The 14160-nt window shown below is 46.2% G+C and overlaps 1 protein-coding gene across 1 annotated transcript in view; it reads right to left on the bottom strand.

Moving 5' to 3' along the window:
• NECAB1 (N-terminal EF-hand calcium binding protein 1) overlaps positions 1-13162 on the bottom strand; it is a 66392-nt gene extending 53230 nt beyond the window's left edge. Inside the window, exons 1-2 of the mRNA XM_040588758.1 lie at positions 13090-13162; positions 8509-8533 (exon numbers count right to left, since the gene is read on the bottom strand). Of these exons, the coding sequence (XP_040444692.1) occupies positions 8509-8533; positions 13090-13131 (67 nt within the window). The 5' untranslated portion in view covers positions 13132-13162. The remainder of the gene's footprint in view (positions 1-8508; positions 8534-13089) is intronic.
• Between the last annotated feature and the right edge of the window lie 998 nt (positions 13163-14160).

Genomic DNA, 14160 nt, shown 5'->3' with positions numbered 1-14160 from the left:
TTTTCAAGTGTCAAGAACAGCTTTTATTTTAAAGGCTGTGTTACGTATCCTCGGCACTGCCTCCCTACGGCACACCTTGCTGCCCTCGGGGCACCCAGATAAATACCATCTGGTTTAAGTGCTTCAGAGCAGCTGAGCAGAAACCTCTACTACAGATGCTTCAGTCCTTGCCACTGGCAAAGCAACAGGAGATGGATGATTCATGAAAGACAAACTCCTCTGAAGCCATGCATTCCTCAGACAAATCAACCTTCAGCAGTGTTTGCCTTGGCAACATTATCTCAAAGAAGCTGTTCTGCAAGCCTTGCTTGCTAGACATTTCTGTAATGTCTTTCAAAAGCAGGGTTTCTTCAAGAACAGGCACAGGTGCTCATCCTCCTTGGAGCCAAAACTCTCTGGAATGGCCGACAAAAATACAAGTAATAAAAGTAATCTCCCCATGTAGCACTTGCAAGTTTAGAAATCTATTTACATGGTGTTTGAGGGGAGCCTTCCCTTGGGTTACATTTGCATTCTCACATTTATTTAGGTAAAATTCACCTCTCTATTGCACAGATGTTTTTAGGTGTAAAATAGGCCCAAGTGATACCCCCCACCCAGGCTGCTCCAGAAACACTGGTCATCTCCAGGACATATCCTGGATAGCTTATGACTTTAACAGACAACAGCAAAAGTGACAAAGGAAAGTCACAGCCATACTCTCTTTTTAGTTGAAAGATGACTTCAGTGAGTGAAAAGATATTGAGCAAATAATGGGCAAGGCCACATATATATTTGGAGTCTACGTGCCTGAAGACGATGGCAAATGATGAGTCTACAGGCACTGAAGGAAGTCATGGTGATGCAGAGGAGCCGGATGTCTCACAGAGATGCCAGCAAATGCTGGAAGGCCACAAAACAGCTTCTTGTTAGGACTGTGAGCCTTTCCTAGCAGTTAGACAAGCCTGTGGGCTCCACAGAGGACTATCAAAGCAGTGTTTCCATAGCAGGAGCCACATCAGATGAAGCTCATATGGCTGAAAGGCAGCCCTAGGGCTTACAGCAACTGGAGGAGTCACATGGAAGAGCTCATGGCAGTCGGAGGGAAAAATCCCACTGGGCTAAAGCTCATCCTGGGGTTCACCTCTGCAGGATGGGATTTGGACAGCAGAGCCCACGGCACTGTCCCTGCCCAACCAGACAGTGCCCAGCCTGCCTCCAGGCTGGCGACGTGCGCTCTGCCAGGGCAGTCCGGTTCTTTAGGGCCGGGGCTCTACAGGCACAGCCCTTTGCCCTTGTAGGGCAGAAACTAGCAGAGGGAGAAGAGATAACAAGTGAAACCAAAATCCACTGCGGCAGAAAGTATCTCCTTCCAGGAACGTACAACAGAGGCTAGGAAATGACAGCGCTCAAAATTAAGCCGTCCCTTCTGCCACGGGAAAGGCCAGGGCCAAAACCACAGCCCCAGCCAGGCCCTCACAGCTCTCAGTGGGAACTGACTCCCTAAACCCCTCGTGGGAGTTGTGAAAGCCCTTTTATAGCTTTTTGAAATACGGCTGCTTTGAAGAACTTAAAGCCTTAAAGCACCTCACTCGGGCCACAGTCCCCTGCAGGGCTGAAGCAACCACAGCGGGAAGGCAAATATATACGGGGGTCCTGCGCCTGGGGACCTGCTGTGTGACTTGCCTTTTTAGAAGGAACCGATAGTCCATACCTGCTGTAAAAGGTTTGGATCAGAGCACTTGAGTGCTGAAATGTATTTCCCTATATACAGAGAGAATGAGGCAGTGGGAGGGGACATAAGACAACAGGCATGGATGGACCAAAACGTACAGAAAAAGTTGAAAAACACCTGATTAGTGCCATATGGCATATGGGTTGGAATCAGACCAAGGAAGAGCTGCCAAAATAATAATTTTCAGTGTGGCAAAGAGTATGCTGGTAATATCCACTAGGGTCTAGGCATAAGGGATTGCATAAAAAAAAGCACAGATATAGGCTGAATCTTTAAAGATTCCGGGCAAATGCACTAAGCTTTCATTGCCTCTGATCTGTATTATGTGTTGATCTAACCAGAAATAATTATTCTGAGCTATTATTCCAGCTGTTATGCTGGAAAAGCTTAGCAAATGGTCCCAAGGGGACTAGGCTAACAGGGAGAGGGTTCAGGTTTAAAGTAGGCATTTTCTCTTTACAGAAATAATGTTTGGAATCTGGAGCACAGACTCCAGCCCTGCAGCACCTGAAGAGCCCAGGGAGGTGGGATGGGGAATCCACCCAGGCAGTGCCTGGGGCTTTGAAACAGGAGCCAGGGTGGTGTCTGCAGTCTGTCCAGGTGGTCAGGAAGCAAACAGTAGCATGGCAAGGGTCCCTGGAGGCTGTCCTACATGGGCTTTGCCTTACTCATCCATTTTACCAGTACTGACTGAATAATTTGGGAACTCATACCAGTGATGCTGCAGTTGAGAGAATTTCTGTGCTCTGGCTCCCATCCAAAATACATATTCTGTAGTCATCCAGTAAATGTATAGCTCAAACGTGGCTACTATGGGCTGCTCATACCTTCTGGGTATCATGGTGCATAGAGCTGCCCTGAGGGATTCCTGCACATGGCTGTTTTTCCTCAAGGAATGGCACACAAAAGGTGGGTCACCCTCTTGTACTGTGACATATCTGACCAGGTCCACGTGCATGGAGGGAAGAGCCCATGCACTGCTGGAGCTGCCACCGAGCAGCCTGGCTGTGGGCAGTCCATGGGCTAGCCAAAGACCTCATGAGATGTCAGGATGCTGTGGCCCCAGATTAGGAGATGCTGACTGATGAAAAAATACTGAAATCAGGAACTTGGCGTGCCTTGCTTTGGTGCAACTCTTAAAATTTTCCTTAAGAAACAGTTTAATCCCCTAAGTGGCAATCTTCAGAGAGCCTCCAGCCCAATTCTGACAGTTCAGGTTGAGGTGATTCAAGAGATCCCCTTCCTGAGGTGCATCCCCTGCCTCTCACAGGCATTCACTCAGTCCTCTGGAATGGCATAAATTAGCACTCTGAGATACAAGCTAGAGCCACTGAGAAGTCACTGTCTGAGGATTGCTGTAGTGAGGCAGCTATCATCCTGCCACAGCTCACCTGGAGACACGAGCAGATGCAGCTGGTAGAAGACTCACCTGCAAAGTCAGTGCTTGTCCTGCCAATAAATAATGAATATGAAAACATTTGGTCTCTGCAAAACTGACTCTTGGGTTACAAGATTTGCCCTTGATCATCATACAGGTGCAGCTCAGTGGCTTTGTGGTTGTTCTGTGGACATCTTGTCAGATAACTCAAATACTTATGCTCTGTGAACCAATCTCTCTGGTCACTGACACCAGTGGAAGCAATAGGATGCTACTGCCGCACTTGCATTTTTATAAAGAATCCTTTATTTATGACCCACAGGGTTTTGCCAGGTTAATGTTTGCATAGTTTTAGAGCTGGGATGGAATTCCCAGACCACTGTGATGAACAACAATTTTGGTAGTGTGTATATTATCGTGCTATTTTATACTGGTTTAGAATACTACATTTGAAAGTGTGATGTTCCTGCTCTGTATGGACATCTGGGGGTGCTGAATGAAGATGACAGAACAAGATTAGTCTCATCTGACTGTATTTTTAATTTTACAGATTCTAGTTCAATGACATTATAAAAGATATATTTTCGGGGGGGAGGGGGGGAAGATTTCAATGAGTGCTTGTTTGAAATGTCAGAGAAAAAATGAAATCTGACATAAATGCGCTGGTTCTGGCATTAATAACATTTTGTTGCTGACCTGTGCTGGGTGTTTGATATTCTGGTTAAGCCATCTCTAGAGTTTTAGTTTTCTTTTGTTTAATCAGTTTTTAAATTTCCCCTCATTTGGTTGCAGTCATTCCTGACTGCCTGCAGCATACTGTTTGTTTACTGTGTTCCTTACGGTTAAGGCTTGTTTTTCTGGAAAGTCTCTGCTTCTCTAGCAGATATTACTTACTATGCTTTCAAATACCGTCCTCTTATGAGCTTTAAGGATGTTTGAGATATAGCTTATGCTCAATGCTTTCTCGTAACAGCTGGCTTTTATTTGCAAGTCAATAACAGCATCTCTACACAAACCATCTTTTCTAGACCTGTCATCTTAGAGCTGCCCTTTTTGGGGCTCCTGCTTGGAGCTGATCTGAGAGTGGGGAGTGGCAGCTGGAGGTCTGCAACGAGGCCATAATCAAACACCAGTTCTAAACTTGTGGAGGAGAGAGACAGCTACGAGGTCCTCCTTCTGAAGGACATGGCTGGGGGTCACTCCCTCCTCCCTCCAGGTTTGACTGGATGGCTGTTTTCACATGGAAAAGTGTTAAAGGGAGTTTTAAACACCAGGTTCCCAGAGCAGGATAAGAGGCTCATGGCCTTAAAGGGTGGCTGTTGTGCTGGCGCATACACTCCACAGCCCACAGCCCCGCAGAGTTATTTCTTCCCACCGTTAGAAGAGAACAGATCTGCGGCAGCCAGGCTCCCCTCAACAAAAAAAGCAGGAGACGATAAAGCAGAAAGACTCTGCTAAAAGCAAAGAGCAGCCCCCTTCTTCCCCAGGAGGGTGGGAACAGAAATGATCCCCACCTTGATGCAGGCAAAGGCAGGGCTCTGCTCTCCCGTTATTTTGTGGTACTCCTTACCTCTGGTCAGTGTTGAACCATCAGAGTCGATGCTTCAGCTTCCCTCAGCTGAAGGAAGACTGTTAATCTTGCATGACCAAGAGTTGCGTTCTCAGTAGATTATTACCTTTTATATTCTCCATTTTGACCATCAGACTGTTTGTGACTGGATTTCTGCAACATAGTCTATATTAGAATTTCTATTCCTGTGCTAACAGGAGGGAATAACAGCATGAGGCGATAGCAGCAGGGCATATCTCAAAGCTGCCTGGTTGGGAGAGGCCCCTGGCTGACCTTTACCAACAGCTGATACTATTTCACTTGATTGCAAATCACTGCAAGGCTAATGAGGTGCCTCATGTCCCCCTTAGCATACCAGAACAGAAACACCATCACAGACAAGAGCATACAGGTGCTGCAGTCACACATGTGGGGCAACTGTGGTTGCCTGTGAGATGAGGGAGATAAATTATTTATTTTTTTTATTAGGAAGGACTACATTTGGCAGTTCTAGTTTCTCATATTTCTTTACTCCCTCCCTTACAGGCTAGGGACAAGATTTTACTTTTTGAGAGGAATTTAATGAGTTTGAGTTTGTTTTAAATAGCAAAAGGAATGAAATAAATGGAAGAACTTTCCCTTTAGCTGGAATTTTTCCAAATAAGTTCTGTGTGCAATCCACATGCTTTCCTTCAAATGCATGGAGTTTTGCAAAGTAAACCTGACCAAAATTTCATTTTGATATGCAAACCTGGAACTTCTCCTTTCCAAAAAGGTCAATGTGCAACGTCTCACCTTTATGAAATTGCTTTTCCTCCCCTCAGGGTTTTCTGTTGCTTTTGACAATATTAAGAACCATATATTTCTTAGTAATGCAATATTCTTTCCCTTGCTGCCCTGTTTTCCCTCTAAGAAAACCATGACCTTTTAAGTTAAGGGAGGAGTATGGATCTGCTCCATACAGAGCAGAGCTGCTCAGCCATGAAATAAGAACTACAGGTAAGAGTTTATGAATCTGATCCTCTTGTGGAAGCAGTGTACAGCAAGTATTTGAAGAAATGGGAAGAAACAGAATGATATATGTACCTAGGCTGGCAATGAAAGAAGCCACCACCCTAAAAGAAACAATATTTGTATAGCTTCTTTCAAACAGGGGAATAACTGTTTCATAAAGGACTTTATCAATTAAACCCAGCTGTCAGAAACCACTGTAGTATTTTTGACTTAACAGCAATTCAGCAGGATTTCTTGGCTCTCTTGATCTCTTACTGTATATTGTCTTTGCAAGAACAACCGCCTTTCCTGGTTGTGGATGGCTAACCTGAAGTTCCACAGTTCCTAAATTCATAGCAAGAACACTGTCTCCTGTAATATTCCTATTTATCAGCTTGATCCACTGTTTTGGATGGGTTTTTTTCTTGCTGACAGGCAAGTATCTAGTAAGGTTTGTGACGATAAATTTCTCGGAGGTATTTCAATCTCACAGAGAGAAGGAATATGGCAGCTCTGAGAGGGTCCTATTAAAAGCATATGAGAGAACTTACCAGGGCTGTGTCATGGACAGTAACACAGTATTTGTTACTGTAGAGCTAATACTTGGTTTCCTGTAGCACAGAAGGGTGACACTGGAAGTGTAAGTATCCTTGTCATTAACAAAAGCTAATAATCTGTGTTAACAACAGTGTAAACGTGTTCGCATATCCAGTAACCTTTCTGAGAAGGTACTTAACTTCCCAGCCTTAAAACAAATCTCCTCCCTATTAATACAGCATGAGCCTGTGCAGTGCTAGATTACAAGTCTGAAGGGCAAATGATGGTTGAGCAAACAAAGTTAAGCACGTAAGAGCTGAAACCATTTCAAGTGCATGGACTTAAATTAATAGAACCAAAGTGACTGAACTTAGCCACTGCTGTCCCAATAATAAGTTGTAAAGCATCCATATACAGGTAGGAATGCCAGTGACCAAAGCCTCTGGGGCTGATGTGGTTTCATGTTGTTCTGGACCAAGCAAGTTTGTCACTGATCATGTCATCTGTTTCCTGTTTTTTAATAGCAACACATAAATAATAAGCTGCGGGGTAACCCCAATGAGCACTGGAAGTCCTCCTGACCACCAAAGTGTTGTGGATCCATCAGGACTGGGACAGAGCATAAGCTCAAAGTCCAGAGCAGGGACATGGAGCTGTAGGGGCTCTTTGTGATTTCAGGGGGGTGACGACTGCTGCTCTGTGCCATGCGCTCTGACTCTCATCAGTCTTCAGGGTAGACACATAAACATCTATTGCAAACGCCACAAAGAGGTCTGTGGAGGATGCCAGCCGAGCTTGGCTGTGGTTGGTATGTAGCTAAGCTGGAAAGGCACTGGTGAAGGGAAAGGTCCTTCTTCTCCCCACCCCAGCCCTCACCTTAGTATTCAACTTGCACCATCATTGCCCTTGCAAGCCACGGGCAAGCTGACTGAGGGAGGTAACAAAAACACTACCAAAAAACTCTTACAGTGATGGATTTTGTGGCTCCTGAGCTCTAAAGAAGCCTGCTGTGGTCTTGTGGGAAGTGCCGTCTGCTGCATGAGCTGGGGCCGGAGTAACAACCAGAGGTGGGCTGTGGGGGTGGGACTGGCCTCTCAGCAACAGTAAATGGTTGCTCAACAGGCACAGTTGGCCCCTTACTGTCCAAGAGTTCTTCCTTGAAAGTTATTCTCTCTGATTTTCTCAATGGTATTCTTCTGCCTTCAGACACCCGAGAGTACACTTTACCAAACTCACACAATACCTGTTTTCTGAGGCCTGGGAATTACTTGTCAGGGCTAAACCTGTCTGAGCTGTGGGTTTGACACTGTTCAGTGCTTGCAGGAAAAGACCAAAGTCTGGCCCGTGCTTCCGCAAGAATTTGCATCTCCCTTCATCCAGTACTTTGGTGTTACAGTGCTAAATAATTGCAAGCTTATGTTTCCTTCTCATCCTGTAAGATCTATTTGGTTATCTGAGTTCAGTATAAATACTATTATGGTGACTGCAGAGCTACAGAAGCTCTTTATAGTCTCAAACATACAGAATCTCACACTCTGTTGATACAGGGACATGGTAGTGGCTTCATTTCTCTGCTAGGGTATGTGGCACAAAACCAACAACGTAACTTGTCCAGAATTGTGCAGCAATTCTGAGAGGGGAAAAGGAGTTCAAGTCAGGTTAAAGACCATGACTATGTATATCAGCAAAAAAATCCAGTGGTTACATTTGTAGTCCTTATAGCAAGGACCTTCCCCTGCTGTGGCCAAAAGGGAGCACTTGTGAAGCCTACAGTATTATGCTCCAATTTTCTGAATTCAAAAAAGGGAAAAAATACACAGGGAAGGAAAATCACTAAGTAGCATGAGGGCAAAACTTTCGATTAAGAACATAATAAAGAACTCATGACTTTTGTGTTATAAATACGTGAGCTGAATTCAAGACTTTATTCTTCCTACTGACGTGCCGAACAAATATATAACTGCAAAATGTAGGGAACAAATCTGATTGCTAGATATAGCTTATGGTGTTTTTAAAATGTAATAAGATGAAGCTAATACTGACAAGTATTTCAAACCTTCTTGTGAACACAGTGTCATTAACAAAACAGCTACATGCACCCAAAGTGCAAATCAAGCACACACGCCAAATTGTGAAACCACAAGACCTGCCCTTAAAGAACCCATAGAAAGGATCACCGCACAACAAAATACATTGCATTGAACCTGTAGAAAACATAAAATGACATGAGGGATGGTTGGTTTTCCCGTTAAGATGTTAAAAGCATGACTTAAAATGCTGAATCAATGATGGATTTTTTTTCCAAGGGGAGGGGGAAAGACATGTGGCTGGTCTTACCATTCTTGTCTGCTCTTCTTAATATCTAAACAAAAAGAGAAAGAGAACAGTATCACTTTTTTTTTTTTTTTCATGAGTTAATCACACACAATGCTATATTTAGTGGGCATTTATAGTTTGAGCTCTGCATGATATTTTCACAGGGCTACATAAAACTGAAAAGCCCTTAGTGTGTCTCCATCCTTCCATCATAGTATTGCTTTCTTTAACTCCTCTTGTACCATATGCACTGAAAAACAAGACCATAACAAGAACCATCTTTATTTTCTAGTTTGTGCATGGCTTTTAAGGATGATATTTGGGCACAAAACCTGATACCATATGGTACCATGATACTGGATTCAGGGTTGAGAGAAGTGGTTTAAAGAAACAGAGCAAGGATGATAGCTGGGAGGATGTGCTGAGCATCTGAGATGGTGAGAAAGACTCAGGGTTTGTGTGGGTGGAAGAAGCAAAGGGATAAGTCAGGTGAGGAGCTGGGTGGCATGAAGGGATCAGACTAGGTGTGGGAGGCAGCCAGATCAGATGTGTGGGAGCAAATCTGAGAATTGCTCTGACAGCAAGTAGAAACCTGATACAGAAGAAAGGGGAGAAGGAAAGCATAGAGGTTTATAAGCTGGGAAGGCAAGGGCAGCACAAGAGTGCCTGCTGCAGATCCTTCCCTGCAATACTTCTGCCACAAAAACTGTGTGTGACCCCAGCTTACCCTCACGGTCTGCAGGTCTGCCTTTTCTCACCAGTGTAAATGGCACCTGCTGGAGAAGCTATTTAAATATGTAGGCAATAGTCTGTAACTCACTGCGCAAAGTCTGAGAAGACGATACTGGGAGATGCATCCTACAAGGAGACATGGCAGAGCCTTTCAGGCACAGCCCTACTATCAGTGAGGGGACACAGCACCAACCCATCCAGGACTGTACGCAGGTGCACTGGCCCTCTCTGACTGCTGGTGACATGCCAGCGTGCCCATCTGTCCCTGCTGGAGTCCCACTGCTGGTACCACCACGTTATTCCACACTTTGGAGAAGGGGTCAGGGATAGGGAATGAAAGTGACAGAGGGGGTCTCCTCCAGTTTCTTTGCTCCCTACTCTCCAGATGAGGTGGTTCTGCTGTGGCATGGGTCACCACGTGACACTTCAGATACGTGCAATTGCCATCCGTTGTCATCCTACTATGTTGCCATATGTAGTCCCCATTGCTCCTTCAGCCTGAACCGCAACGGGGAGTCATCCAGGCAACGCTATAACAAATTTTGGCAAGGGAAGAAAGCAAATCTTCAGAATGTGTTTTCTATTGCTGCTATGAATATCAGTAAAGAGCTTCAAAATGGGCACATATATTTTTGAGAGCTGATGGCAATGGAAATGAGCATTTAAACAGCTTCTCAAGCACATGCCATAACTGCTCTGCTCCTAGAGGTGAAACCAAATGAGAAATCCAAGGATCCAGGTACCAAGCTCTGTCAGAGCATCTTTGTGACTGTACTCTGTAGGGTGGGGTTGGCGAGGAACTAACGGAATTGTGACCCACATCCAGGACTTCACCGATGGTCTCTAAGCTGAACTTTGCATTGGACCAAGTTCACAGCACAGAGTATGAAATAAACTCAGTCAAGATGACATCTTTGCTCCCTATGCATCCAAATAAATTACATTTGCAACTCAATTTTCAGTATGAGGGTTGGACTATTTAGGTGTTTAAAATTTATACTCTTAAACTGGAAATTTTCTCCTAATGAGAACTAAAGACTAAATGCAGAGCAAAGGAAAGATCATTAAAGGCATTAGTAGAACAAAATGAAAACTTTTTCTACAATCCCTAACAGGTAGAATACAGTCCTAGGTTCCTGGCAGGTTTGGCTGGAATTTTTGGGGAAATGTTCGTCTTTCTCCTATCTCACTGGCAAGCAGCCTCGTTTCCTTTTTGTGTCACCTGAAGGAAAAAATCAGCCTGCTTGTCAAGCACCGTGCTGCCCGTAGGACTTGGTCCTGCTCTGCAGTTAGTAACTATGTGTTAACAGATAGCAAAGCCAGCGTGCCACAAGGTTTTGCAGACTTTCAGCTGGAAGTGGAGAGCTTTGTGAAATTTGGGGAGGGTGGAGAAACACAGTGCTCTGAGATCTAATGGCTTTCTTCTGCCCAGTTACACCTGATAAAAGGGAACGGTGGGTGCCCCCAGGTAGATGCACACCAAAGGGGCCAGTGCTGAAACCCCACTGCTCACCTTGCAGGTGCCTGGGCTGAGCTGACTGCTGCGGGCACGTTGCACAAGCACGTCTGATGGGAAAGAGCAAGACGTGCTTCAGCAAAGGGACAAATATGCCCGGTGTGAACCCAAGCAATATTAACAGATGTTGTATTATATCATGTTAACTAGTGACTTGTGCCGCAAGTAGCAAGGGCCCAAGCAGAGCCACACAGGTGTTACAGCCACACCAGGTGACGCAGCCCACACCTGTTCAAGACTTCTCTGCGAGCAAGAGCGCTAGGTTCTCACGCTTGGCTTATGGATGTACAGGACCAGGACAGCTGCAGCAACGGAGTTTCAATCAACTAGAAATGCCCCACAAATATGGGTCAAGGGTGGCAGAAGTTTCTGCGTAAGTAATTTTCCCTTTTTTATTAATAAATTAATTTTAATTAATGAATTTTATGTCTTTATTAATTATTACTTAAAAGTGTGGGATAATTAATTTTAATTAATTTTTTTAAAGCACCAACCCTTAAGGAAATGTTAATATTCTTTGGACACCTGATAGGGACTTTGATACAAAACTAGGGAGGAGGTTGCAGTAGAAATCAGGTCTCTGCCTATCCCCCAGTGGGACCAGGACCTCACCACCTGCCCTTTCTGTGCAGCCTTATCGCCTGTCTCTTGCTGCCTGGTCTAATCTACAGTTAAGTGTGCATGCAGGTGGAGTGCTTCACTGAGGGGTAATCACAGGGCTGCACACCCCCAAATACCTATGACATGAGTGTACTCTCACAGGAAGGGCCCCCCGGGTCCTGTCCCTGCTTTGAAGCAGGCAGAGACTAGGTTTGAATTTATGGTTTTCCTCCAGATGTAAGAGCAGAAGTACGGCAGCAGCCCCCTCCCTCCTCTTCACCAGTTTGTGAAAGGCACCTGCTTTTCTATAAATATGAACCTGACACTGGTTTAAGAAATTGCTGAAAATTAAACAAGAGATTTTCATTTGATTTTCTTTTCCTTTTTTTTTTTTTTTTTAACCTTTGGGTGAAATTAAACGTTTTCAGTTTATCAGATATTCTGACCATGTACAGTTTCCCAACCCAGTGTGCCAGCTGAACTGGGAGTTGGCTCCATTCCATGTTTTTTAACTCTTTCCTAGCAACTTAGGTTTCTCTCCTGTCTTTGTGATGTGTGCCTGTAATTGTCCTGTTTCTCTTACAAGTGGTATTTACAAGACAAAAAAGCTGCACTTGCATTACACACTTGAACAATAATAATAAAAGTAAACAAAGAGTCTAATTTAAATGATTTCTCATGGAGGCTACAGAAATCAGGAGAGAAGTGGATGAGGGCTGCTTGAAATCATTTGGGGAAAAGGTTAGGGAAGTTAATCTGGGCACACACAAGGAAACATCTAGATGAAGGATCCTTTAATACTGAACATGTCATTTCCAGCTGATATTGTGGACTAACCCCAGTATTTGGCCTGAAGTAGATCAGAGTTGGGAGCAGAATTGGTCTAAAGTTTCGTAGGTCTCACCAAGGACAGGGGATACTTTGGACATCTTTGGGTGGGAGCCTGCCTTTCATCAGGACTTGCCATGGGCCAAAGAAACACTCTGTACTGGGCAAATTTAGACAAAAATCTTCCCAGCTGCATGTTGTGAGATGCTGAGACCTTGGTGATGCTCTAGCACAGCACCCCTGAAGGGCAGGCCGGCCGGGTGCACAGGGCAGCACCTCGCTGGCCTCTGTCTCGAAGGGCAGAGGGTCTCAGGGCTGCTCTGCACATCAACCCTGGGAACCTCAAAGCCGTCAGGGTCTAACGGGATGGGAGGGAGCCTGCACAGTTTGGGAAAAAACTTTTGCAGGGTGAGAAACTCTTCAGTGAAAAGCCCGGAAAAAAATTAAAAGTAATAAAAATCCAAACAGTGTTTTCACCCGGCACCTCTCCTAACCACCCCCAACTGCTAACCTGCTCTCCTCATGCATGCATGCCATCAGAAGCAAACTCATTCCCCTCATTAACATTTTAAATGGTAAAAACATTTTTTTTGGGAAAAAAAAAAAAGGAAGGGGGAAGGGAACAGGGAAAGGGAAATGAAAAGGAGAAAGGGAAATGAAAAGGAAAGGGGAAAGACCCACAGTCTCGCTGGGCTTACACCCCCTTACACCCCACGGAGGTAATCGTGGCTCCAGAAAAAAAAAAGGGGGGGGGGGGGGGGGGAGGGGAGGCAAAGGAAAAAAAAAAAGAAAGAAAAGCAGCGGAGAGACAAGGAAAAAAGGCAAAACATAAAAGAAAGACGCCCCCACCCCCCCCCACCCCCCCGGCTTGCAGTTGCTGCCTGTGCTGGAGGGAGGGGGTCGTACCAAGGGCGCCGCGTACTCACATCGCGGAAGATGCGCAGCCCCGCTCCCAGCTCCGCCGCCATCCGCCCGCCGCCGCGCCAGCGCCCGCAGCGGCAGCGCAGCCGGGGGGCGTCGGCGGGGCCGGGGGGTCGGACCGCCCCCCGCCCCCGGGGGCCGAGCCGCTCGCCCCGCCTCGCCTGCTGCTCGGGCAGCGCCCCGACTGCGGCCGGGGGGAGCGCGGGGTGCTGCGCGCCCCTGAGGGCACGGGGCCGGTTGTCCCCTGCTGCCCTGCAGCCACCTTGCTGCACCTTCAGAGTGTGTGCGTGGCTGCACCTGCTTTCTGTCCATGAAAGAAACTCGGCCCTTGCAGCCTGGCGGGTCAAGCGTTCACCTGTTTCTGCCGCCTGCCCCTGCAGTGCAGTCACTTGGGGGACATCTTTCTGGAGCCACAGGACCCCAGGCTGAACGTCCCGCGAAGTCTCCGCGCTGCGGGGGGTGATGGGGGAGTGACGGGGAGGGGGGAGCAAAACTGTGCTTGCACGCGGCTGGTGCTGACGCCAGGATAAGCTGCGCTCTGCAAAAGCTTGAACATAAGGCCCTTGAGTACTGCATACCCCTCAGAGTGTCCTGGCCAAAAAGCTTGGGGGGCTTGGGAGTGCTGGTGGTTTTGGAGGGGTGGGAGTAGGGAGCTGAGGGATGGGGCAGGAGCAGGCTCTGCAGGTGAGGCCAGGCGAGGAGGAGGGTGCTGAGGCGAGGCAGAGAGCAGTGCTGAGGACATCCCCCCATGTTATCTCAGACACATGCGGAGAGGTTTTTACGTGGACATCACGTAATGGGGCTTTGTCTTGGTTCTCCCACCACACACCACCAGTGGATGCCATTGCATCATATATTACCCTAATATTATACACTATACACTATACATTATATATTAGGTTATTATATATTATTATAGATGATATGCTCCATAATAAATGTTAGAGTGAAGTTTTTACGGTAACACACCTTCCAGTATAAAAAGCCTCAGCTGTGGTGTGACTTGCTGTCCATGGGTGCTCCTAGTTCTCCCACCTCCCTTTCCTGATTTCGAGAGAAAACCTGGGAGAGGGAAG

Source organism: Falco naumanni, chromosome 3 (genome assembly GCF_017639655.2).
Source record: "Falco naumanni isolate bFalNau1 chromosome 3, bFalNau1.pat, whole genome shotgun sequence".
Classification (NCBI taxonomy): domain Eukaryota; kingdom Metazoa; phylum Chordata; class Aves; order Falconiformes; family Falconidae; genus Falco; species Falco naumanni.
The sequence above is the reverse complement of the archived record's forward strand: the minus strand, read 5'-3'. Positions and strand labels throughout refer to the sequence as shown.